The sequence below is a fragment of the Gekko japonicus genome, unplaced genomic scaffold, assembly GCF_001447785.1.
Source record: "Gekko japonicus isolate JY-2015 unplaced genomic scaffold, Gekko_japonicus_V1.1 scaffold42, whole genome shotgun sequence".
In the NCBI taxonomy this organism is placed as follows: domain Eukaryota; kingdom Metazoa; phylum Chordata; class Lepidosauria; order Squamata; family Gekkonidae; genus Gekko; species Gekko japonicus.
Genome location: NW_015165831.1, coordinates 730,386 through 744,020, shown reverse-complemented (window position 1 = coordinate 744,020; position 13,635 = coordinate 730,386). Strand labels below are relative to the sequence as shown.

At 45.7% G+C, this 13,635-nt stretch overlaps 1 protein-coding gene across 1 annotated transcript in view; it reads right to left on the bottom strand.

Annotated features, from left to right (window-relative positions):
• Positions 1-1,121: 1,121 nt before the first annotated feature.
• The window catches only part of LOC107110065 (probable E3 ubiquitin-protein ligase HERC6), a 36,128-nt gene continuing 23,614 nt past the window's right edge, over positions 1,122-13,635 (bottom strand). Inside the window, exons 14-21 of the mRNA XM_015410786.1 lie at positions 12,790-13,003; positions 9,841-9,984; positions 8,911-9,077; positions 7,229-7,295; positions 6,553-6,623; positions 2,950-3,133; positions 2,748-2,850; positions 1,122-1,516 (exon numbers count right to left, since the gene is read on the bottom strand). Coding sequence (XP_015266272.1) covers positions 1,305-1,516; positions 2,748-2,850; positions 2,950-3,133; positions 6,553-6,623; positions 7,229-7,295; positions 8,911-9,077; positions 9,841-9,984; positions 12,790-13,003 — 1,162 coding nt within the window. The 3' untranslated portion in view covers positions 1,122-1,304. The remainder of the gene's footprint in view (positions 1,517-2,747; positions 2,851-2,949; positions 3,134-6,552; positions 6,624-7,228; positions 7,296-8,910; positions 9,078-9,840; positions 9,985-12,789; positions 13,004-13,635) is intronic.

Genomic DNA, 13,635 nt, shown 5'->3' with positions numbered 1-13,635 from the left:
TATTTTCATCCCAGTTACCCTTCCCCATGCTAGAATTTAGTAAAAACTGTCTATTTTAATCACACATGGACTCGGAGTCTGAATTATTTTTCTCTAGCTCTGCTAAGCTATCTTATCTCTGCTAAATACCATTTTTTCCAATATCTCACTATCAAACCCAACAACCAGGGAACACACTCATGAGTGCCATGGCATCTGCAGGCGTTGTGGTGGGGACTACCACTCAACACAATCAAGAGATCAACAGCATCTGCCTCCGTTCAGCTCAGAGCTGTTTTAGCCAACTAGCCTAGACAGGCATGTGCACTGGTCTGTTCCTAATATTTAATTCGCTACCAGTTTCCGTACACTCACTCTTTTTACCCGAATGTGCAATAAGAATTGCAAGGCCTTAAAGAAAAGCTATTCTAGAAGCCATTTCCCTAAAGAAATCCACAGTTACATACATAAACCCCTCACACTACAGAGACAGCTACTCCAGAGATAATAAGTTGATCAGCAATTTTTTACCGTCAAGCCTTATGAGAGCCAGTGTGGTTGTAGTGCTTAAAGTGCCAGGCTAGATTTTGGAGACCCAGGTTTGAACCCCAGCACTGCCATGGAAGCTCGCTGGGTGACCTCAGGCCAGTCACCCGCTCACAGCCTCACCCACCTCACAGGGCTGTTGTGAGGATAAAAACAGAGGAGAATGCTGTAAGCCACTTTGGGTTTCCATCAGGGAGAAATGTGGGATACAAGTAATTCTCAGTTTACAGAGAATTTTCCACGACGGTGTGTAAAAAAGAAGAAGAAGGGAGGATTGCAATATTGCACTTGCTTCTTCAAATTATGGCATTTTGGCAATTACTGCCAAATCATGATGATCGCAACCAAAACCACTTTGAAAGTCTCTTAGGATAACCTCACCCTAAGTACTTGGAAAGAAACAATAAAATAGTCATTTAACAGAGTGATAAAGAAGTCAACAGGGCAAATGTAAAAAACAATACTTTATTAGGAATAACCTCTACTGCATAAGCCATAAGCAATGTAAAACACTTTATTAGAAAGAAGTCTGTCATCAGCCATAAAAAGTCTATGATGGTCTCCAGGATCCAGCAGGCAGCATCAAATGGGTACAATTTACTTCTTGCTTCCTGAATTTCATCTGTTTGCCCCTTTTCTTTGCTGTGGCTGTTGTTCCAGAGACAGGGAAGATACCTCCCCCCAAGGGGCATATGTCCACCAAGCCCTGAATCACACTAACAGAATAACAACTTTAAAAGACGAAGGGGTTTGTACGTGCATCTGTGAAATTAGCAGCATCACGGTCTGCCGAAGCCCCGGTTGTTCTCAATGGCCTGGATAAGTTTCTTCTTCAGTTTTTCTACTGTGGAATAAGGAGGCAGAAGTAGAATTTGACAGCAGGTCTGGGCTTCGGGGAGGTGATCTTCTGAAAGCCCCTCAGTCGAATGAATTTTTAGGTGCATGTCCTCCTTTGGTTTTACCGGCAGACGGTCACTTCCGGAGACAAACACTGAAGATGACAGACACAGATGAGGTGACACTCATAAACCAAGTCAGAAAACATTCAGACAATTCAAAGTGTGTTGGTCGAAGGCTTTCACGGCTGGAGTTCATTAGTTGCTGTAGATTTTCTGGGTTGTATGGCCGTGGTGGTCTTGGCATTGTAGAACCAGACGGTTTCGCCAGTAGCTGTGACTGGCATCCTCAGAGGTATAACACAGAAAGATCCATCTTTCTGTGTTATACCTCTGAGAATGCCAGTCACAGCTACTGGCGAAACGTCTGGTTCTAACAATGCCAAGACCACGGCCACACAACCCGGAAAATCTACAGCAACTAATTCAAAGTGTGTCCAGAGTTACACAATGCTGCGGATAACCCAAAGCAACAAACATGTATGAATGAAGCAACAGCACTGGTGAAGTCAAGTCAAGTGTATGGCTCTCTCCAGTCCTCTGTCCCAGGCAATCCCCCACCAAAAAAGACAAACACTTTCCCTTGTAATATGGTATCAAAATGCAAGGACAAGAATCCCATAACAGAGCAGATGCCTATAAAGTATATCCCATAGGTTGAAGGATTTAAAGTACAGTTATTTTTGGACTCCCAAAACAAATATAACATAGAACACGGTCATCTCCAGCAACCAACGAGATGCATTTGAGCTTGGGGGAGGACTCACTTTAAGACCACCAGTATAGTGGAACTAAAGGAATGAGGGTCTCAAACTGGGGAGCCTCCCCCATTGCTCCGGCTTAACCATGAGGCTCACTAAGTGCTCCGGGGGCAGTTCTTCTCAGAACTCCAATGATGTACTATATTAGCAGAGACAATCACAGCATTTTGGTGAAAGAAAGCACTTCCCATCAGGAAATTCCATCAGGAAATTCCAGAAACTGCTGAAGTAGCAGTCTACACACTTGATACTTGCACATGTACTGTAATAGTTAAGAATATCAGACTCGTGACTGCACCGATGTGACTTCAGGTCTCTGCTCTGTCGTGAAGCCTTTTCAGTGATCTTGGGGCTGTCATAGAATCATAGAGTTGGAAGGGACCACCAGGGTCATCTAGTCCAACCCCCTGCACAATGCAGAAGATTCACAACTACCTTGCTACCTCAGCTGCATGGCCACACTGAGAGGTAGGTTGTCAGGATAAAATGAGGACAGAGGAGCCAGGTTTGCCACCCTGAACTCCTTAAGAAAGAACAGGATTTTTTTTTTTTAATTAACACTTACACAGAAAGCCTTTTTTGTCAGCCAAAGATAGTCCACGGAAAACCTGCCAGAACATCTTTATGGTAGGGTGTACCATATTATATATCCCCCAGTATGCAGTATTCTTGAAAAGGAGGGAAAAGACATGTTAAGTGAAAGTTGACAGACAAAGCAACGAGTGATTGTGGTCAAGATGGCGGCTGGACCCCTCTTCCCCACCAACCTGTTCATAGGCGTCCCAGTCATAATTCACGTGCCCAGTTGCCACTTCCACCAGCTCCTGGGGCATGAAGAGGCCAATGACCCGTTTGTCCAGGACTTTATAAAAACCCCTCTTGAACTCTTCAAAAACACTTTGCACAGATTTGTTGAAGATATAATCTACATACTTGCTGACGAAGTCCTTCCTTTGAACAAAGAAGCAGAAATCATCACAGAAATGATATGTGGGATCCCCTCCCAGGATGGAGTGTTTACTAGGGGTGTGGGCTCGGTATAAACCAAACAAAAAAATAACTGAAAAATACCTTCTCAGCTGATCACTGAGTGGGCTAGTGATTCAGCTATCCCAAAATGACCAGATAGCCATAGTTACAGGGCATTTAAAGAGCTTTCAGTCCTTTTAAATGCCATCAGAGTCAACTCTCAAGCATTTAAAGGAACTGTGGTCCCTTTAAATGCCTTTCCCCCCTCCATTCAAAACAATGGAGGATGGGGCACCTTCTGGGGCCCACAGAATTGGGCCCCTTAGTACAATCTTTTTGAAATGGGGGGGGGGGTGGAGGAAAGAAAAGTCCCAAGCAGTTATGCTACAAATTTGATGCCTCTACCTCAAAAAACAGCCCCCCAGGGCCCCAGATACCCTTGGTTCGATTCTCCATTATAGCCTAAAGGGACCATTGACTATAATAGTCCCCCTAGGGTATAATGGAGCCGGATAAAATTGGCAATCCCAATTATTTCCCAAATCCCAATACCATACTAATATTGGGATTTGGGAATGTCAGGAAATACAGATATTTTTTGTGTTCAATATACCCGAACCCGAAAAATAACGAATTTTTTTGTGCACACTCCTAGCACCTACCACAGCTGGCTTTTAAAAAACAAAGTCTCGCTTCTATAAATAAGGTCTTGTTATGGTAGAGTAAAGGAGCTGCGGTGGCTCAAGTGGTTAAGATGCTGAACTGCAGGCTGTGGAAGGTTGGTAGTTCAGCAGTTCAATACCCGGGTGCCGCTCCTGCCAACCTAGCAGTTCGAAAGCAAGAAATCGCAAGTAGATAAATAGGTACCACTTCAGTGGGAAGGTAGCAGCGTTCTGTGCGCCTTGGTGTTTAGTCATGCTGGCCACATGACCACGGAAACGTCTTCGGACAGCGCTGGCTCTTCGGCTTGGAAACAGAGATGAGCACCGCAACCCTAGAGTTGGATTCGACTGGCTTTCAAGCGAGGGAACCTTTACCTTTATGGTAGAGTAAAAACTTCTGGTTCCTTGAAGACTAAGGCTTCTTCAAGAGAAGAGGAAGACCTAGTATGAGATGGATTGTAAAGGACGCCACGGCCTTCTGTTTGCAAGACCTGAGCAAGGATTTCTGGAGGTCATTAATTCACAGGGCTGCCATAAGCAACTTGACAGCACTTATGCACACACTTAAAATGCTACAGGACTCCTGTTACCTGTAGACTGGGGTCTTCTTTTGCTCATTCATTAGGACCAGAAGCCCTATTCACAAGCTGTAGGGGACACGCATAGAATCTTCATACAGGGTAATCTAGGGTTTTTCTTTGTGCAAGCATCTCATGTTATACTCAACCTAACATACAGCTCAATGTGTGATTTAAATCCCACACTAATCCAGGTACTGGTTTCCCAGTTTCATTTGTAGAGTGAACACACATTTTTTCTTTCTCACCGACTATAACCTATGGATAGGGCTAGTGCTTTTCTTTACTGGGCAAGGAAAGTTATAATCAAGAGACTGTAGAATTTCTACTTCCAGTCCTATTGAGCATTCACCATGCTACATTTTGCATCAATGAACTAGTGAAGCAAATCAGGATTAGCTAGGATATTGATCAAGATGGCAAGGGGAAAAGGCAATGAAAGAGGACAGCTTTCACTCCATGCTGACTTTGGGCTTTTCCACATTCTCATTTCCCTTGCTTTCTAAGTTCTTGGGGAATTTCACATTACCTAGTTTCTCCCGGTTTCAAGCCGGGAGTCTTCCGTTACGAGTTGAACCGGTACAGGGCTGCCGTTTCACACACGGCTTGCCCCTACCGGAAAGGAACCGGATAAGAAGCGGTTTGGCGTTTCACACACGCACCGCTTTGTTTTCCTGCTGTTTTCTTCCCGCGCGGGTGAGCGATTTTTTTCTTTTTTAAAGGTTCGGCTTATAGCGATATATCGATATATCGCTATACCAGAACCTCAAATGGTCGCAATAACGATTCCATTGGAATGCGACTCCTTAGAGGTTCTGGTATATCGATATATCGATATAAGCCGAACAGTTTGGATCCACTGCAGAGCCAGGTGTGGCTTTTGTCTAACGGGGCTTCTTATTGGCCATTGGAGATGTCATTGGTTGTACAGATTTTTAAAAAGTTGCTTTGGCGGCAGTTGACTGAAAATGTGTGCAAGAAAATATTTTTAAACACTATGTTAGTTTTCAAAGGCCTAGTGTTAGACAGAGCTTCTGCTTGAAATATTGAACTACTGTTAGGGTTAATGTTTGACCTCATGTCCTAATGTTTTGCAGCTGGCTCTGCTTCTTCTGGCAGCCATTTTATGGTTGTGCCTACCACTCTGTGTCCGAATTCCATAGTGCCCACGGGCTCAAAAAGGTTGGGAGACCCTGCCCCACATGGTGTGGTGCTGCAGTAATGAATGGCAGTTAGGTAAAATTCCTCCTTCTCCTGATGCAAATGGAAGAATTTATTTTACTTGTTCTTCTCTGCAGTGCCACATCCTTTGGTCCATTTTGTTGGTAGGCCCTCCTGATCCTCAGACAGCAATTTTGGGACAACCAGAAAGCATCTAGGTGAAGACAGTGCAAGGTCTACTCTGTGAATTGTTCTGCTGGATCCAACCTACTGTTCTTTCTCCTCCATTATTTATTTATTTATTTAGGTATTTTTACCCCGCCCTCCCCGCAAGCGGGCTCAGGGCGGCTTACAGAGGGCTACAGCCCATATATAAAATCCATAAAACAATAAAAACATAGCAGCAATTATATATAACAATAGATAAATAAGTGCTTCACGGTAAGATGGTCTTTGATAATAATGGCGTCTCTGATCTTCAGTCGGCCCCGTTGGGGTACCACTCTCCAGTAGGTGTTGATGTCACACAGGGTAAGCTGTACTTCCCAGGGTGATCCAAATCCGGTTGGAATTTCCACCGTTGGTGGTGGTGGTAGCGGCTCCTATTTTCTTGATAGTGTTCTAGCGTTTTAACTGTATTTAAATGATTGGTATTTTATGCTTATGATTATATATTATGATAGATTTTAATTGTATTTTTATGGAAAAACTAAACCACCCTGAGCCCGCCTTTGGCAGGGAGGGCAGGGTATAAAGTAAATAAATACATACATAGACATTGTATTGACCACTAGAGGGAGCAACGTAAGTGCAGAACAGACCCTCAGAAACAGTAACTTACAAAAGAGGAAACTGAGAATGCAGAAAAGCCCACTGTTTTCTTTCCTGCATGTCGTATCTGATACAGGAACTCTCCCAGTTGTGAAAATACCACTACCATAATTTACTTGGGATGAAGACAGCTGCATATCTAAAGCAAGGAGAAGTCATAATTACAAACCTGTTTGCGGTATTCACAGCTACCGTACTGCCATTGGGAATTAAGTCTACAGTCACGTTATCCCAGGTTATCTGGAAATCAATTCGAAATTTTTTTTTTTAAACTAGAGATTCCAACCCCATGAAAACAAAGCCAATAAACCCCCAAACGTATACTGCTGAAAGGGATCTCATGGGCCTTCCAGTCCAAACCTTGGCCAGTGCAAGAAAACCAACACTAGAACATCTGATATTGAGATACAGTCTGGCCTTCTGGAGGAGCAGAGAACAGTGCAGTTGCCCATTTCCCACATGGCAGTCCTTTAAGTATTTTCAAAGTGTCATCACATCCACCCTCATTCTTCTATTCAACCTTTCCTCAAAGGGATGTTTTTCCAGACTCCCCCATCCTTCTTTGCTGCCCTCCTCTGAACTCGTCCCAGTTGGTCTCCAACCTTCTTCATGTACGGCAATCCTGACAAGGACATAATACTGGCAAGTGATAGCTACGCAGAAGCTAAAACCATCACCATTCATGTACACATGGCAGTCCAAGAAAGAGAAACAACTTAAGGCAATGGGACAAAACACATTTTAGCAGCCGGCTGACTGCTGTGCCACAGAAGGAAAGACTCCAAAACATGACTTTCCCCTCACTGCCCATCTAACTGGAATGGCAGGCTTCTGAAGGGACTCACATTGTAACTCAGCTGAAGGTTTGCTTCTATGTCATCCTGTTCATAATCGAGAACTGACTGCAAACTCCTACAAAAAGCAGGAAAATAATATTCTACTGATTACCACGTAACAGCATTTTTCAAATTAATGGTGTGTTGGGGCAATCCACCTCTGCCTGTCACATCCAAGGCCACAACCCAATCGTTGCTACTCCCAATGGCTGCAAGGCAACCCAGGTGCCATATTTCATTCCAAAACATAACAGTTGCCACCAATGCTCCCTCTAAGCTGTGGAGTCCTGTGAGCAAAAATTCTGCTTTGTGAGTTACTGGCATTAAAGTTGCGAGTGAGCGATATGGCTGCTGCATAAATTAGTTTGCTCTGGAGCCGTCCTTCCTGCGCTAAGAGAAAAATGTGTGAGCTACTGTGAACTTGCTCTGGAGCCGTCCTTCCTGCGCGAAGAGAAAGATGTGTGAGCTACTGTGAACTAAAAACTGTGAACTAAAAAACTGAGCTAGCTCACACTAAGGCAGCTTAGAGGGAACACTGGTTTCCACCTGGGTTCTGGTATCTAGGAGCTGCGGTGGCTCAAGTGGTTAAGACGCTGAACTGCAGGCTGTGGAAGGTCAGTAGTTCAGCAGTTCAAGACCCGGGTGCCGCAAGACGGGATGAGCTCCCGTCTCTAGTTCCAGCTCCTGCCAACCTAGCAGTTCGAAAGCAAGAAATTGCAAGTAGATAAATAGGTACCACTTCGGTGGGAAGGTAACAGCGTTCCGTGCACCTTGGTGTTTAGTCATGCCGGCCACATGACCACGGAAACGTCTTCGGACAGCACTGGCTCTTCGGCTTTGAAATGGAGATGAGCACCGCAACCCTAGAGTCGGACTCGACTGGCTTTCGAGCAAGGGGAACTTTACCTTTACTTCTGGTATCTACCACCTGTGAGCAAAAGAGCAGAGGTTAATGGTGACAGAGACAGGAGCAGACTGGAGTGGTGAGAGTGATTTCTCTTCTCTCCCGAGCAAGGCAAAACACACATTTTTGACAAAGACTCCCTTCACTCTAGAGCACTGGTTCCCAAAGTGGGCTATACCACCCCCTGGGGGGCAGGTGCTGGAACAATCCAGATGCAGATCCATAAACTGCATCTTTTTGTCCACTTCTTGAAGGTAGATTTCCAGGGGGGCACTGAGTAATTTTTTTTTCTGAAAAGGGGGCGGTAGGGCCAAGTTTGGGAACCTCTGCTTTAGACAGTCAGCAAGATAAAAAGTAGCTTCACTCTGAGATTTAGGAATCTGGAGTTCTGCTCTCCCCATTATATCTTAATGATGTGACTCTTATCAGTTTTGAAGGCCAGGCCAGCATCTGGCTGAACCTGAACAGACCTTTATAATGTCTGCATAAGGTTAAAAATTGCAGCAAAATCAGGGTAAAAGCCCAGAAATGGCACCAGCAAGAGAAAACGTGTGTGCAAAGGGCCATTAAGCTGCAGCTGATTTATGGTAATCCCTGCAAGGGGCTTCCAAGGCGAATGAGAAGCAGAGGTGGCTTGCCATTGCCTTCCTCTGCAGATCCTTCCTTGGTGGTCTCCCTTTTTAGTACAACCCTGCTTGGCTTCTGAGATCTGACAAGAGCGGGCTACACCGTGTCGCCTCCCCTCCCAAGGCTAGAATACCAAGTGAGAAAAATTTAAGCCACTTACTTTCCCAAAACTGGACTGAGCTCTTTCAGGTCATGGAGGGAGGGCTTCTTGCCCATCAGTTTTTTGAAGACAGCACGCGGGAAAGGTACATAAGCAAGTACCCTATTGAACAGACTGAGCCCATACAGGACCCCAAAGAGGTAATAATTCTTCATCTCTGCGGAAGGCTGCAAGTTAAAAAAAAAGAACCCTACCATAACATCATGGCAACTGGGAATGGCTTTGGATGGTAAAAACATCTGTCTTACACTATTGGGAGACACGGCTTTGGATGGTACAAACATCTGTCTTACACTATTGGGAGACAGCTTGCATGTCTAGCCTAGAAGAAGAGGAGACCGGATTTATACCCTGCCCTTAACTACCCAAAGAAGTCTCAGAGCGGCTTACAATCTCCTTTCCCTTCCCCACAACACACACCCTGTGAGGTAGGCAGGGCTGAGAGAAATCTTTCAAGGACTGCTCTTTCCAGAACAGCTCTGAAAGAACTTATGACTGACCCAAGGTCACACCAGCAGCTGCATGTGGAGGAGTGCGGAATCAAACCCAGTTCTCCCAGATTAGAGTCTGCACTCCTAACCACTACACCAAACTGGCCTACTATCCTCTGCTATTCCTGGCAGCAGCTTCCCAAAACTTAATACCTTTTTTCCCAACTTGCTACCCTGAGATCATTTTGCCAGAGAGAGAACTTGACCCCTTATGTGCTGTAGCATCAAGAAGCTATAATCCCTCTCATAAACCTGTCTGATACATACATTTTTATCCCACCCTTCTCAAAGGAATCCACGGCAACATACATAGTTCTCCCCTCCTTATTTTACCCTCACAACAACCTTGTGAAGTAGGCTAGGCTGAGATAGTGGGAGGGGAGCAGGGGTCACCCTGCTTCCCCTCCTCAGGGCCTGGAAACTTGTCTGAATGGCTTACTTTTGCAGGAAACCACATAGGAGAATTCTGCTCACAGTACATAAACAGCCCATAATCTGGCCGGATCATCTCGTCAAACACATAGAAGAAGAATTCAACCACGGTACTGTTGGGTTCGCATTTCGGTTCTCCTTCAAATTCAACCTGCAAAAATTGGGGGGGGGGGAGCAGCAGCAATGACTGCACAGAACAGAAGGCAAAGGTTCCGGTTGATGGCGGCGCGCTAGCAGAACACAAGACAAAGAATAAAAACAAGTGCCAAATTTCACCGGATGCCACCCTTTTCTCCTCACAATTCCCAGATGTGGAAGAGGAGACCTATCAGTGCTCTGGGAAGGGCCTTTCCTAGGTCGTGGGACCACAATGACAGAAATCACTCTCCAAGAAGGATAGCATAATAGAACTCTTCACATCTGGCCACACGTTCGTCAACGAAAGGATCTACCAGGGAAACTTAAACTAGTCCGTACCTTAGACACCTAAACTGCTAATGAGTTGGCAATGGAACCAGTTTGATAAATATGATTAAGAGTGGCTAGAGCAGTGATCCTGCGGGCATCACAGTGTCCAACTGTGTGTTCCCTGGTCCCCACTTACATCTTGAATCTTGGGGAAGAATCCCAAAATGCCTTGAACGGAGCAGGGGGAAAAGCCTGGGAGCTTCAAGCGGCTCCCTACCAGATGACTAACTAGTGTGGAACAGCAGGGTCACCGCGGGTGTGGAGGAGGAGGTAGTTGTGAATGTCCTGCATTGTGCAGGGGGTTGGACTAGATGACCCTGGAGGTCCCTTCCAATTCTATGATCCTATGAAATCACTGGGCTTAACCCAGAGCAGGCGCATCACATCAATGCAGGGTTGGTTGCCTGACAACATCTTTGGTCCTGTGGGTGGAGCAACATTGTGTGATGTTACTTCCACCCGGAAGTGACATCACAGCACTCTGGATTTCCCCCAAACTGGTAAACATCTAAGTACAAGTGGGAGTGACACTGTGCCCTGACACTTCCCACCCGTCCCCATTTCTGCTCCTGTCTGATTCAAGAGCGAGACTGCATACTGTGGTGGTGGGCAACCTGTAACGCTACATCCATGCACCCTCAAGCTGGCCTAGACACAGCCATTCTGACATTTTTGGGTTTGGCAACCTCTGTGTGGCTGTGCAGAGCAAAAAACCTTCCCTTTCTTTGGAAAGCAAGCAGCAGGCAAGAGGGCTGATCCTGCCCCTGGTGAAGCCATGCGTTATTGTTGGGTATTACAAGTTGAAAGCACTCAGTATATCTGGGGTTAAATGTTTGTTTATGTTACTCACAGGAAGTCACATGCTTTTCATGTAAGCAATGTTCTTTTGCTGTAGAATACCCGGGAATTTTCTCCCTGATCTAGGAATTTGATTTGGACTAAAGTGTCAAGGTGTATTAGCATTTTATGGCTCTCTTCCCGTCTTTGTTTGGTGTTCTGAAGAAGAGTAGCCATAGTCTCACTCTTCTAGTTTTGTCTTTGTAGAGTAAGGATGTAGCAGATTTTGCTCTGTAGTTATTTTCATCCCATTTACCCTTCCCCATGCTAGAATTTAGTAAAAACTTTATATTTTAATCACACATGGACTCTGAGTCTGAATTATTTTATTCCGGGACTGCTGGACTATCTCTGCTAAATACATTTTTTTCAATATCTTACTATCACCCAACAGTTACCTGCTAATCACTTCCTACGGAAGAGTGAGATGTGTTTTTTTAAAGGGAAATGCTTGGAAACAGCAAAGAGCATTCCACTAGTGCAGAGCCATTTCTAAGCATGGGTGTTCGGAGCACAGAAACAACAGCCAGGTGGCGCAATGTCAGGTTCTAGCTTAACACAGGCCGATGGTCCAGCTCTTCAGCTGGGAAACAGGCCAGATCCCATGGAGGATTTTATTTCTGTGAACGGAAGGGGGAATTGTTTGCCGGCTCCGCATCTCTCAGTACAGACCTTGGTTGCCACCCAACTGCTCTTAGGGGTCCCATGTCCCCCCAGAAGCAGCCTTTGGCAGCAGAAGGGGAGGGAAGAAGGAGCTGGTTTCTATATCCCGATTTACTCTACTGTAAGGAATCTCAATAGTCATGTATGGCTGTGAGAGTTGGACCATAAGGAAGGTCAAGCGCTGAAGAATAGATTCTTTTGAATTATGGTGCCGGAGAAGACTCTTGAGAGTCCCCTGGACTGCAAGGAGATCGAATCAGTCAGTCCTAAAAGAAATCAACCCTGACTGTTCCCTGGAAGGCCAGATAATGAAGCTCAAATACTTTGGCCACCAAATGAGAAGGGAGCACTCACTGGAGAAGACCCTGATGTTGGGAAAGATTGAAGGTCAAAGAAGAAGGGGACGGCAAAGGATGAGATGGTTAGACAGTGCCATAGATGCAACGAACATGAAATTAAGCAAACTCCGGAGGACGGCGGAAGACAGGAGGGCCTGGCGTGATCTGGTCCATGGGGTCGCAAAGAGTCGGACTCGACTGTGCGACTGAACAACAACAAGGAGTCTCAAAGCGCCTTACAATCGCCTTCCCTCCTTCTCCCCAGAACAGGCAGCTTGTGAGGTAGGTGGGACTGAGAGTGTTCTGAGGGAACTGTGACTGGCTCAGGGTCACCCAGCAGGCCTCATGTGGAGAAGGAGTGGGGAATCAAACCTGGCTCTCCAGGTTAAGAGTCCGCCACTATCAACCACTACACCACGCTGGCTCTCAGGGAACCAAGAGGTCCTTGCTCCAGAGATGAAAACCCCTTCTGTCTTCAGGATTCAAGCTACTATCTTGCCTCCTGGTGTCTTCTAAATGATAACCCGAGTTCAACTGCCCAGGAACCTGCCCCTTCAGTTCCAAAAAAGCGATGGTGGCTCTTGGAGCCAGACTTCGCAGCTACCCATTGGCAGCCATTTCAGCAAGACCACCAGCCAAGCCCAACTTACCAACAGCTCCATTTTCAGGGAGGCGTCTTCCACCTGACTCAATATGTGCAAAGTGTGCGCCACAAGGTTTTCGCGCTGCACCCTCAGGAGAAAGACGGGTGAGTTGGGATGTTCAGCAGTTCGGCTCAGCGGAGGGCTGAACAATTCTTCGTGAGCGTCTATCTTTATGCCCTGGATGGAAAACAGCAAAGCAGAGTTATTTGGAACACTTTCCCTATGAAGAAAGGTTAAAACACTTGGGGCTCTTTAGCTTGGAGAAACGACAGCTGAGGGGTGACATGATCGAGGTTTATAAGATTATGCATGGGATAGAGCAGGTAGAGAAAGAAGCTCTTTTCTCCCTTTCTCACAATAAAAGGACTCGTGGGCACTCAATGAAATTGCTGAGCGGTCGGGTTAGAACGGATAAAAGGAAGTACTTCTTCACCCAACGAGTGATTAACACATGGAATTCACTGCCAAAGGAGGTGGTGGCAGCTACAAGCAAGAATGGCTTCAAAAGGGGATAAGCATATGGAGCAGAGGTCCATCAGTGGCTATTAGCCACAAGGTATAGATAGGAACTCTTGATCTGGGGCAAGTGATGCTCTGTATTTGTGCTGCTTGTGGGGGGGGACAGTGGGAGGGCTTCTGGAGTTCTGGCCCCACTGCTGGACCTCCTGATGGCACCTGGTATTTTTGACCACTGTGTGACAGAGCGTTGGACTGGATGGTGTTGGGTGATAGTGAGATATTGAAAAAAATGGTATTTAGCAGAGATAAGATAGTCCAGCAGAGCCAGAGTAAAATAATTCAGACTGAGAGTCCATGTGTGATTAAAATATAAAGTTTTTACTAAATTCTAGC